This window comes from Lynx canadensis, chromosome A2 (assembly GCF_007474595.2).
Source record: "Lynx canadensis isolate LIC74 chromosome A2, mLynCan4.pri.v2, whole genome shotgun sequence".
Lineage (NCBI taxonomy): Eukaryota > Metazoa > Chordata > Mammalia > Carnivora > Felidae > Lynx > Lynx canadensis.
The window spans coordinates 50,367,230-50,381,390 of NC_044304.2; the positions used below are offsets into that span (position 1 = coordinate 50,367,230).

Here is a 14,161-nt window from a genome sequence, read left to right on the forward strand (position 1 = left end):
TTACGGAAATCTGGACAAGTCTCTTAAACTCCCAGAAATCACCTAGCAAGAAGTTGTATGAAAATATAAAATTCTAATCAATTTATTATCTGTCTTCATGTTGGGCAACAGAGAATCATTACAGCATTCATATTTCAAATTCTAAAGAGTACTTACTTAAGAGTTAAGAATCAATTTAGCAATAAAACAGCTTCATCTCAATAATTATTTGGATTGACATACCTACTGGTTCTCAAAATAAGATTATGCTTAGTTGTCACTCTGCCATATTATGTAAGTTTGATTACTGTTCTAACACAAGGAAAACTAACATCTTTATTCAACAGTATAATAGTCAGATCTATACTCTGTATTAGAGCATGACTGCATGAGTTCAGAACAATTGGCAATAGATTTGCACTCATATGAGACCTGAAACAGCATGACTTTTCTCTTAAAAGAATAAACATGCACAAAAAATTATAAAATATTACGATCTTTTCGTTTTAAAAATGTTCATTTATCTATCCATCTGTCCATACCTCTATCTTTAGAAGGATCTACACATGAAAATGTTAACATGGAGTTATTTCTGGCTGATAAAATTATGGAATTTTATTCTTTCTGCTTACCTAAATTTTCTATCCTTCACAACAAACATGCACAACATCTAATTTAAAAGTGCTTCTGGAAATGTATGGCTTTACAATGAAAGTGACAAAATTATCATTAAAAGAAAAAAAATGAGAAAATTTTTGTAAAAACTGAAGAGAATACAGATACAAGCATTTTAATATATAAGCAATAACTATAACGCTAGAAGGTTGATTCATGATCTGCAATGAACAGTGGTAAAAGAACACAGGTAATTTACCAACTACTATACTCATTAAAAATAATAGGATTATGGAATTTCAGGGTTGGAAAAGATCTCAACAAGGGTACTAACCTTCCATCTGATGCCTGAATATTATGAAAAATAAAAGTTGGACCAGATAAGTAAAGACAACTTACCTCTAATATGCTAAGAATGTACTAGAAGTATTTGGTTGTGATGGGTCCCCTTCTCACTTTGAATTCTTTTACTGATTTCTATGGAGCTAATTACCCGAATCAAATGGGTATCTCTTTTACCTTTTCAGCTTTTGTAGTCACTAAATAACAACAGCCATAACCAATGGATCGCTACACTTTGTGACAGCTTTCACCAGGGTAACACCAGCCAGTATTGGGATATACTTTATGAGTTTCCAACTAGGTGACGAAATTGTATTTGAAGTGAGTCAGAGACCTTGCTCATAATCAAATACTGCATTTCAAACACCTAAGACAACAATGATGGCAGGATGAACCATTATTTAATGACCCTTAGAAAAAACTGAGGTCAATTCAACTGTGATATAAGACTTCCTTTTCACTTGGAATTTTTACCTACATATCCAGAGACTTCTTTTAAACATATGGAGACAAAGGTTTTTATCTTATACCATTGTTGTGCATATATTTAAAAAAAAAAAAACTGAAAAAAACTGGTTAAAGTATTCCCAAAGTATCTTCAGAGCTGGAGCCTGACTCTTTTTCATCATGTTGTGACTCAGTATCTATGATGCCTGAACCTTCCCTCACAAAGTTACCGTGTGTACTACCAACAGCAGTGGAGATACAGCATTTCTCAACAATACTTGAATACTGTCTCCATGAATTTTTCTTTTAATTTGAGAGAGAGAGAGAGAGAGGGAGGGAGGGAGAGAGAGAGAGAGAGAGAGAGAGAGAGAGAGAGAATCTTAAGCAGTCTCCACGATCAGGGTGGAGCCTAATGCAGGGCTCGATCCCACAACCCTGGGATCATGACCTGAGCTGAAATCAAGAATCATATGCTCAACCGACTGAGCCACCCAGGCACCCCTCCAGGAATTTCATCGAAGGCACTGACATCCATTTTGCAAACTGAATTCCTAATTTTGTCTCTTTCCTCAGTCATGTTTCATGTGACTAGAAGCAGCTTCTGTTTGAAGACATCAAGAAGGGTCTGACAAATTGATGTGTGACACCCTAACAATAGTCATTTGCAATGTGAATCAGTCATGCTGTTATTACTTTGAAATTTCTTCCAAGAGATTTAACTAACCATTTCTCCTGCCTTCAGTTGGTCATGTAACAAACAGACAATCCTTTGCACATAGCCCATTAACAAAACTGTAACAAGTCTTCAGACTTGTGGGTATTTTTCTTTCCTACATCCCATAAATCACTTGATTGTTCTGCAAGAAGATGGAATTGCAGCCATTCATTCGATGATGAATACTGCCTTCCTAACATGAAACTTATACTCTGCTGCACTTCCTTCATACACAGTAACTTTTTTCTCTCATTAATTTGTGAAATATAGTTTAAATGACAAACCAATGATATGACAACAATGCACATAACTCAACTGAAATGATAACAGTCTGGAAAGCCATGATGCTTGTGAACTGGTAAATACAACAGGACTACAACCTGGCTGGTAGCAACCGTAAGATGCCATTGATTACAATACACATCACAATTTCAGACATTCAGACACAATTTCAGACATTAAAAGAAAATGTATGTCTTAGAAGCAATGTTCACTTAATAAAGGTCTAGTAGTAATAGCAGACTAGTGATAAACTCTTGGCAGGAGACTTTTTCAAAAATAAGTGACAGACTCAATTCTTAAGGACTCTGATGAGTAACAATAGGAATGACAAAAATAGTCAAATAACCATAATACAAGATAGGATTTAATTTAGAAAAACTGCTGTGGAATTCAGATACCCTGCTATAGGAACTCATAGAAGCAGCAGAAATAACTTCTGCTTAGTGTGAAGAATGAGAGAGAAAGTGATCATAGGAAGGGCTGAACGAGGCCATCCAAGAACAAACCTGAGGAACGACTGACAGAGTAATGTCATACAAGAGGTAGATGAATTTATCTTAAGAAATATTATGTCTCCTTTATGGCAGCATTATTTACAACAGCCAAGTTATGGAAGCAGCCCAAGTGTGCATCAACTGATGAATGGATAAAGACGTGGTATACACATATACAATGGAATACTATTCAGCCATAAAAAAGAATGAAATCTTGCTATTTGCAATACCATGGATGGAGTTAGAGTATTATGCAAAGCAAAACAAGTCAGAGAAAGACAAATACTGCATGATTTCACTTATATGTGTAATTTAAGAAATAAAACAAAGGAACAAAGGAATAACAACAACAAAAAGAGACACAAACCAAGAAACAGATTCTTCACTACAAACTGATGGTTACCAGAGGGGAAGTAGGTGGGGAGATGTGTGAAATACATGAAGGGGATTAAAGAGTACACTTTATCGGGGCACCTGGTGGCTCAGCTGGTTGAGTGTCCGACTCTTGATTTCGGCTCAGGTCATGAGCTCAGGGTCATGAGATCAAGCCCCACATTAGGCTCTGCACTGAGCATGGAGCCTGCTTAAAATTCTTTCTCTACCCCTTCCCCACACTCTCTCCCCCTCAAAAAAAAAAAAAAAAAAGTACACTTATCATGAGGAGTACTGTGTAATGCAGAACTGGTAAATCATATTATACACCTGAAACTAATATAACACCATATGTTAACTACACTGGAATCAAAATCAAAAATATAATTATTTTTAAAAAAAGAAATGTCTTTTTCTCATTAAGGAAATTAATTAGAAATGTCTTAAGAAATCTGTCTTGCTGTTATGAGAAACAGGAAAGAAGAGGTCAGAAATTACAAGAGGCCTTAAAATGGAAAGGCAGAGCTGGAGGCAAGTCAGATTAGCTGGCGTTGGTGAGCCGCGAGACACGGTATCTACTGAAGGTGAGGACACAGACACAAGCAACCGGTGTGGACTAGGCACCATGGGAAATGCAGAAGAGAGTAACTTAGAACTATGCCTCAGTAGCAAGCACCTAGATGAGGCCAAATAAAATGAATTCTGAATGGAACTAATTAGCCCAGGCTCATAACTTTCTCTAGCAAAGTTCAGAACAGAAATGGGGATGGGGAGAGGGAAAAGAAGATAACCTATGCGATTTAGCTGAAGATTTAGAAGGAAGAAGATGCAATGTCCAGCCACAGAGTCCCAACTTTTGCAGCATTACTGAAGGCAATGTAACTGACCCCATCTTTATAAAGTAAAATAATCACATATTTATCCAAGATTCTCAGATCTATTACCTCATTTCATCTTCCCAACAGATCTGAGATAATACGAGGTTTTTATATGTTTTTCATAGATACGGAAAGACTTCAAAAGATTGATTCCCAAATCACCCAGCAGATCCTGCTGCACCGCCAGTCACGTGTATGCCTACTCCTCCTCCCACTACAGCAGCGGCTTCCCACTACAGCAGCGGCTTCCCGCTGCATACTTAATCCTCGGCAGTCTTGTCTTGAATCAGTTGCCCAGTGCTCTGTCCTGGTATCAAAGCAAATACCACTAGTAAAGGCTCACTTCATTCTCACACTCCCTTTGGCCTTGGCTTCTAGGTATTATATAAGGAACACACTCTATCTTTTAAACTTAAAACTCTTAGATAGACAAAATGACAGGACAAATAAAAAAAGGTGTATAAAAAAGAATTTAAATAAAATAAAAAATTTAAAGATTAAAACATACTTAATATTTACAATGTATAGACCAGTTACTCACATCTGAGATATGAGTAATAGACACTGCCTACTTTCTCAAGGACAGGCCAAGTAAATCCTCATATACAGTTCCTAAAGCTATGTTCCAAAGTGTACAAGCAAACTCAATGATTCTTTTTCCTAATAAGATTGCAATAAAAAAAAAAAACCCAAATATCAATGAGCTAATAAATGAATAATAAAATGTATATCCATACAACAGAATAATATCCTACACTGTGAAGGGAAACATGTCATAACATGAATGAACCTCAAACACATTATGCTAAGTAACAGAAGCCAGTCACAAAAGACCACACACTGTTTGATCCCATTGGTATGAACTGTCCAGAATAGGCACATCAATAGAGACGGAAAAGAGATGAGTGGCTGCCACAGGCAGGCAGAGCTGGGAGGAATATGGCTAATGAGTATGAAGGTTCTTTTTGAGGTGATGAAAATGCTCTAACATTGTAGTGATGGTTCTACGATTTTGGGAATATGCCAGAAACTATTAAAGTGTATACTTGCACAAGTGAATTGCACACTATGTAACTTATATCTCAAAAAAGCCATTAATATGTGCAATGAGTAGGGAGTTCCATGAGATGTGGGTGCATGTGTGTGTGCAGACATACACATGTGCAGAACTAAATAAAAGGTGAAACAGAATATAAGAGCTTACATTAAAGACATTTTTTAGGGATGCCTGGGTGGCTCAGTCGGTTAAGCATCTGACTTCAACTCAGGTCATGATTTCATGGTTTGAGAGTTCGAGCCCTGCGTCAGGCTTTGTGCTGACAACTCAGAGCCTGGAGCCTGCTTCTGATTGTGTCTCCCTCTCTCTCTGCCCCTCCCCAACATCCTCCCTCCCTCTCTCTCAACAATAAATAAACATTAAAATAAAAATTTTTAAAAACATTTTTAGTCGTTTAATAATCCTCTCAGATTTTGGTGATGCCAATATATCTGTCTGAGGCCAAGACCTCCAACAAACTCACCCTACTTCCCATCATCCCACACCAGATAAATAAATACACATCTGGCTGCCATGCATTTCTTCCTACACTTTCTTCCCTTCCCCCACTTCAAATGTGTCCCGTCTCACCCAGGTATTCCCAGACATTAAGGCATTCTGTGACTATGGTTAAAAACTAATTCCCAAAGTCTATAAAGAGCTCACCAAACTCCACACCCGAAAAACAAATAATCCAGTGAAGAAATGGGCAGAAAACATGAATAGACACTTCTCTAAAGAAGACATCCAGATGGCCAACAGGCACATGAAAAGATGCTCAACGTCGCTCTTCATCAGGGAAATACAATTCAAAACCACACTCAGATATCACCTCACGCCAGTCAGAGTGGCCAAAATGAACAAATCAGGAGACTATAGATGCTGGCGAGGATGTGGAGAAACGGGAACCCTCTTGCACTGTTGGTGGGAATGCAAATTGGTGCAGCCACTCTGGAAAACAGTGTGGAGGTTCCTCAAAAAATTAAAAATAGACCTACCTTATGACCCAGCAATAGCACTGCTAGGAATTTACCCAAGGGATACAGGAGTACTGATGCATAGGAGCACTTGTACCCCAATGTTTATAGCAGCACTCTCAACAATAGTCAAATTATGGAAAGAGCCTAAATGTCCATCAACTGATGAATGGATAAAGAAATTGGGGTTTATATACACAATGGAGTACTAAGTGGCAATGAGAAAGAATGAAATATGGCCCTTTGTAGCAACATGGATGGAACTGGAGAGTGTGATGCTAAGTGAAAAAAGCCATACAGAGAAAGACAGATACCATATGTTTTCACTCTTATGTGGATCGTGAGAAACTTAACAGAAACCCATGGGGAAGGGGAAGAAAAAAAAAAAAAAAAGAGGTTAGAGTGGAAGAGAGCCAAAGCATAAGAGACTCTTAAAAACTGAGAACAAACTGAGGGTTGATGGGGGGTGGGAGGGAGGGGAGGATGGATGATGGGTATTGAGGAGGGCACCTTTTGGGATGAGCACTGGGTGTTGTATGGAAACCAATTTGACAATAAACTTCATATATTGAAAAAATAAAATAAATAAATAAATAAATAAAAACTAATTCATACTCAGTGCAGAGGCTTCTAGGAAGATGGCGGCATAGGAGGATGCTGGGCTCACCGCGTCCTGCGGATCACTTAGATTCCACCCACACCTGCCTAAATAACCCAGAAAATCGCCAGAAGACTAGCAGAATGGATTCTCCGGAGCCAAGTGTAGACAAGAGGTCCATGGAAGAGGGGACCATCCCGAAGCAGATCTCCGAAGGAAAAGCGAGCTGAGCCTGCCCCTCCCGCCCCTGTGCACCTTGCTGATCCACCCCAGCTAATACGCCAGACCCCCAGCACCACAAGCCTGGCAGTGTGCAAGTAGCCCAGACGGGCCACGCCACCCCACAGTGAATCCCGCCCCTAGGAGAGGGGAAGAGAAGGCACACACCAGTCTGACTGTGGCCCCAGCGGTGGGCTGGGGGCAGACATCAGGTCTGACTGCGGCCCCGCCCACCAACGCAAGTTATTCAAGACAGCACAGGGGAAGTGCCCCGCAGTTCCTCACCACTCCAGGGTCTATCCAAAATGACGAAACAGAAGAATTCCCCTCAAAAAAACCTCCAGGAAATAACAACAGCTAACGAACTGATCAAAAATGATTTAAACAATATAACAGAAAGTGAATTTAGAATAATAGTCATAAAATTAATCGCTGGGCCTGAAAACAGTATAAAGGACAGCAGAGAATCTATTGCTACAGAGATCAAGAGACTAAGGAACAGCCAGGAGGAGCTAAAAAATGCTATCAATGAGCTGCAAAATAAAATGGAGACGACCACAGCTCGGATTGAAGAGGCAGAGGAGAGAATAGGTTAACTAGAAGATAAAATTATGGAAAAAGAAGCAGCTGAGAAAAAGAGAGATAAAAAAATCCAGGAGTATGAGGGGAAAATTAGAGAACTAAGTGATGCACTAAAGAGAAATAATCTACGCATAATTGGTATTCCAGAGGAGGAAGAGAGAGGGAAAGGTGCTGAAGGTGTACTTGAAGAAATAATAGCTGAGAACTTCCTTGATCTGGGGAAGGAAAAAGGCACTGAAATCCAAGAGGCACAGAGAACTCCCTTCAGATGTAACTTGAATCGATCTTCTGCACGATATATCATAGTGAAACTGGCAAAATACAAGGATAAAGAGAAAATTCTGAAAGCAGCTAGGGATAAACACGGTCTAACATATAAAGGGAGACCTATAAGACTTGTGACCGATCTCTCTACTGAAACTTGGCAGGCCAGAAAGGAATGGCAGAAAATCTTCAATGTGATGAACAGAAAAAAATACTCAGCCGAGAATCCTCTATCCAGCAAATCTGTCATTTAGAATAGGAGAGATAAAGGTCTTCCCAAACAAACAAAAACTGAAAGAATTCATCACCACTAAACCAGCCCTACAAGAGATCCTAAGGGGGATCCTGTGAGACAAAATACCAGAGACATTGCTACAAGCATGAAACCTACAGACATCACAATGACTCTAAACCCATATCTTTCTATAATAACACTGAATGTAAATGGACTAAATGCGCCAACCAAAAGACATAGGGTATCAGAATGGATAAAAAAGCAAGACCCATCTATTTGCTGTCTACAAGAGACTCATTTTAGACCTGAGGACACTTTCAGATTGAAAGTGAGGGGATGGAGAACTATTTATCATGCTACTGGAAGTCAAAAGAAAGCTGGAGTAGCCACACTTATATCAGACAAAATAGAATTTAAATTAAAGGCTGTAACAAGAGATAAAGAAGGGCATTATATAATAATTACAGGGTCTATCCATCAAGAAGAACTAACAATTATAAATGTCTATGCGCCGAATACGGGAGCCCCCAAATATATAAAACAGTTAATCACAAACATAAGCAACCTTACCGACAAGAATGTGGTAATTAAAGTAGGGTACTTTAATACCGTACTTACAACAATGGATAGATCATCTAGACACATCGTCAATAAAGAAACAAGGGCCTTGAATGATACATTGGATCAGATGGACTTGACAGATATATTTAGAACTCTGCATCCCAAAGCAACAGAATATACTTTCTTCTTGAGTGCACATGGAACATTCTCCAAGATAGATCACATACTGGGTCACAAAACAGCCCTTCATAAGTATACAAGAATTGAGATCATACCATGCATACTTTCAGACCAAAATGCTATGAAGCTTGAAATCAACCACACGAAAAAGTCTGGAAAACCTCCAAAAGCATGGAGGTTAAAGAACACCCTACTAAAGAATGAATGGTCAGTCAGGCAATTAGAGAAGAAATTTAAAAATATATGGAAACAAATGAAAATGAAAATACAACAATCCAAACGCTCTGGGATGCAGCGAAGGCAGTCCTGAGAGGAAAATACATTGCAATCCAGGCCTATCTCAAGAAACAAGAAAAATCCCAAATACAAAATCTAACAGCACACCTAAAGGAAATAGAAGCAGAACAGCAAAGACACCCCAAACCCAGCAGAAGAAGAAAAATAATAAAGATCAGAGCAGAAATAAACAATATAGAATCTAAAAAAACTGTAGAGCAGATCAATGAAACCAAGAGTTGGTTTTTGGAAAAAATAAACAAAATTGACAAACCTCTAGCCAGGCTTCTCCAAAAGAAAAGGGAGATGACCCAAATAGATAAAATCAGGAATGAAAATGGAATTATTACAACCAATCCCTCAGAAATACAAGCAATTATCAGGGAATACTATGAAAAATTATATGCCAACAAACTGGACAACCTGGAAGAAATGGACAAATTCCTAAACACCCACACGCTTCCAAAACTCAACCAGGAGGAAACAGAAAGCTTGAACAGACCCATAACCAGCGAAGAAATTGAATCTGTCATCAAAAATCTCCCAACAAATAAGAGTCCAGGACCAGATGGCTTCCCAGGGGAGTTCTACCAGACGTTTAAAGCAGAGATAATACCTATCCTTCTCAAGCTATTCCAAAAAATAGAAAGGGAAGGAAAACTTCCAGACTCATTCTATGAAGCCAGTATTACTTTGATTCCTAAACCAGACAGAAACCCAATAAAAAAAGAGAACTACAGGCCAATATCCCTGATGAATATGGATGCAAAAATTCTCAATAAGATACTAGCAAATCGAATTCAACAGCATATAAAAAGAATTATTCACCATGATCAAGTGGGATTCATTCCTGGGATGCAGGGCTGGTTCAACATTCGCAAATCAATCAATGTGATACATCACATTAATAAAAGAAAGGATAAGAACCATATGATCCTGTCAATCAATGCACAAAAGGCCTTTGACAAAATTCAGCAACGTTTCTTAATGAAAACCCTCGAGAAAGTCGGGACAGAAGGAACATACTTAAAGATCATAAAAGCCATTTATGAAAAGCCCACAGCTAACATCATCCTCAATGGGGAAAAACTGAGAGCTTTTTCCCTGAGATCAGGAACACGACAGGGATGTCCACTCTCACCACTGTTGTTTAACATAAATGTTGGAAGTTCTAGCATCAGCAATCAGACAACAAAAGGATATCAAAGACATCAAAATTGGCAAAGATGAAGTCAAGCTTTCAATTTTTGCAGATGACATATTATACATGGAAAATCCGATAGACTCCACCAAAAGTCTGCTAGAACTGATACATGAATTCAGCAAAGTTGCAGGATACAAAATCAATGTACAGAAATCAGTTGCATTCTTATACACTAATAATGAAGCAACAGAAAGACAAATAAAGAAACTGATCCCATTCACAACTGCATCAAGAAGCATAAAATACCTAGGAATAAATCTAACCAAAGATGTAAAAGATCTGTATGCTGAAAACTATGGAAAGCTTATGAAGGAAATTGAAGAAGATATAAAGAAATGGAAAAACATTCCATGCTCATGGAATTCCATGCTCATTGGAAAAATAAATATTGTTAAAATGTCAATACTACCCAAAGCTATGTACACATTCAATGCAATCCCAATCAAAATTGCACCAGCATTCTTCTCGAAGCTAGAACAAGCAATCCTAAAATTCATATGGAACCACAAAAGGCCACAAATAGCCAAAGTAATTTTGAAGAAGAAGACCAAAGCAGGAGGCATCACAATCCCAGACTTTAGCCTCTACTACAAAGCTGTAATCATCAAGACAGCATGGCATTGGCACAAAAACAGACACGTAGACCAATGGAATAGAATAGAAACCCCAGAACTAGACCCACAAACGTATGGCCAACTAATCTTTGACAAAGCAGGAAAGAATATCCAATGGAAAAAAAGACAGTCTCTTTAACAAATGGTGCTGGGAGAACTGGACAGCAACATGCAGAAGAATGAAGCTTTCTTACACCATTCACAAAAATAAACTCAAAATGGATAAAGGACCTGAATGTGAGACAGGAAACCATCAAAACACTAGAGGAGAAAGCAGGAAAAAACCTCTCTGACCTTAGCCACAGCAATTCCTTACTTGACACATCCCCAAAGGCAAGGGAATTAAAAGCAAAAATTAACTATTGGGACCTCATGAAGATAAAATGCTTCTGCACAGCAAAGGAAAAAATCAACAAAACTAAAAGGCAACCAACGGAATGGGAAAAGATATTTGCAAATGACATATCGGACAAAGGGCTAGTATCCAAAATCTATAAAGAGCTCACCAAACTCCACACCCGAAAAACAAATAATCCAGTGAAGAAATGGGCAGAAAACATGAATAGACACTTCTCTAAAGAAGACATCCAGATGGCCAACAGGCACATGAAAAGATGCTCAACGTCGCTCTTCATCAGGGAAATACAATTCAAAACCACACTCAGATATCACCTCACGCCAGTCAGAGTGGCCAAAATGAACAAATCAGGAGACTATAGATGCTGGCGAGGATGTGGAGAAACGGGAACCCTCTTGCACTGTTGGTGGGAATGCAAATTGGTGCAGCCACTCTGGAAAACAGTGTGGAGGTTCCTCAAAAAATTAAAAATAGACCTACCTTATGACCCAGCAATAGCACTGCTAGGAATTTACCCAAGGGATACAGGAGTACTGATGCATAGGAGCACTTGTACCCCAATGTTTATAGCAGCACTCTCAACAATAGCCAAATTGTGGAAAGAGCCTAAATGTCCATCAACTGATGAATGGTTTATATACATAATGGAGTACTACATGGCAATGAGAAAGAATGAAATATGGCCCTTTGTAGCAACGTGGATGGAACTGGAGAGTGTGATGCTAAGTGAAATAAGCCATACAGAGAAAGACAGATATCATATGTGTTCACTTTTATGTGGATCCTGAGAAACTTAACAGAAACCCATGGGGGAGAGGAAGGAAAAAAAAAAAAAAAGAGGTTAGAGTGGGAGAGAACCCAAACATAAGAGACTCTTAAAAACTGAGAACAAACTGAGGGTTGATGGGGGGTGGGAGGGAGGGGAGGTGATGGGCAATGAAGAGGGCATCTTTTGGGATGAGCACAGGGTGTTTTATGGAAACCAATTTGACAATAAATTTCATATATTCGGAAAAAAAATAGGGTGCAAACAAAAAAAAAAACTAATTCATACTCACGTGGACCCTGATTTTCCTCCATTTTTACCCTGCATTCCTACAGGACTTGTATTTAAAAAAAAAAAAAAAATACTGCCTACTGGACTTGAAGGAATGGCTTGCAGTACCATACTCTTGGACAAAAGGGATAATGCTCAGGCCACCATGTGTTCTTCCCTTACCCAACTTGAGAGGTGTTTTTGACCTTGAAAACATTAGAGGTGAAGTGAGAAGATTTTCCCTTCCTAATACCTCAGCCTGAATAATTTGAAACCGTTTCCTAAGAATCCTTGGAAAGCAGAGGGGTTTTGGGTATAGTCTTCTTATAAAAAATTTTCCTCTTAATTTGATGTTTCAGATTAGACAATCTATCATTCTACAGCATTGTTAATTTTTACATGAAGAAATATCAAAGATTAAATAATGTCTAGACACATTCACACACAGGTTGTAGCATTTTAAAATTGGTATAATTCATTTAGAAGGCAGCAACACATACTATGGTCAAAATGGTGTTAAAAATAAAGAAATAATTTATTAGAAACAAAAGGCTCTATACATAGAGAGCTTTACCACAGCTTTAGATGTGTTAAGTAGAACACTGGGGAACAGAAACTGAAGGGTTTGGTCAATTATGATAAAGAACCATAAGAAAACTCTGCACCCACTTAAAAACAGCTATAAAAATGAGGTAGAAACATGGGTACAAATGGTTTATGATATAAAGTGAATGCCAGAACACAAAAATTATATAAATACACACACACACACACACACACACGTATAATCATTTTATACTAGGTCATCTTTTAAAGTACATCATCTTTTAAAAATATCTTTTAAAAAATTACTCACCTCCAAACCTCTCTTTTTTAAAGCTTTCCCATCCATTACTTGCTCAATCACATTTTTCTTGTTTTTCTCTCCTATACACTGTCTTTCTGGTCATTTCTATTTTCTAGTATAGTCATCTTTACCTTCTTCACTCCCTGTCTTGACAAAAACATCACTGTCTATCATGCCCTTTTCTGACTCCAGAAAAAATATCTATCTAAAGGGTACAGAGTAAGAAACAAGGCCACCCTACGGTCACTGCAATGATCTCCCACATACTGCCTTGCTTGCTATCACTGTGGAAGTTACAAAGCAGTAAAAAGAGCCTGAAGTGGAAGACTGAACTGCCTCATGCCTCAAAGTTACTTTCTAATTGTTTGTGTCTTTCTGTCTGAGCATGCACAGGTATGGAAAATAGAAATTTACAATAATTCGGTACTACAGGTTTCTTACCTATTGAATGAGTCCGATTCTGATGAAGAAAGAGTTTCTTCTTGAATATCAGTACAACTGGAAGAATCATCTGGTCTGTCAGGCTCCATTCTCCCTGGGGATTCCAGCTTTGTTTGAGGGAAGTGGTCTGTTATGGGAAGAGTGTCTGAGAATTTCATCTTTTTATCTTCCTGTTCTATAAAGGTAAAAGAAAGAAAAAGACACATTTAAGAGTACCATAAAATCTACAACCTCTGTATGTTTATTATTTCTACATTTAGCAGTACAATTTATACTCAGTAAAATGGAAGCTTAGATAACAATGAATCCAAAACCCCAGGGACAGAGAATAAGAATCATCACTCCTATGAGCTATCTAATTACAATGCCCACTCCATGCACTTCCAGATTAATTAATTTGAAAACAAAATTTCCTTTGAAAATCAGGAGTAGTGAACTGTGTAATTCTAATGAGGCTTCTACTTACAGTATTGCTAGAGAATTCCTGCATATTTCATAGATCAGAGAACACCAACAAACATATGAAGCACAATAAAAAAGCATTAAAGATTCGATATTTATCACTGACTACTATGTGGTAGTGAATCCATCTGGACATTTCTCTTAGTC

At 38.2% G+C, this 14,161-nt stretch overlaps 1 protein-coding gene across 1 annotated transcript in view; it reads right to left on the reverse strand.

The window, feature by feature from the left end:
- The window catches only part of RAD18 (RAD18 E3 ubiquitin protein ligase), a 110,803-nt gene that overhangs the window by 28,931 nt on the left and 67,711 nt on the right, over positions 1-14,161 (reverse strand). Inside the window, exon 11 of the mRNA XM_030307302.2 lies at positions 13,553-13,727. Coding sequence (XP_030163162.1) covers positions 13,553-13,727 — 175 coding nt within the window. The remainder of the gene's footprint in view (positions 1-13,552; positions 13,728-14,161) is intronic.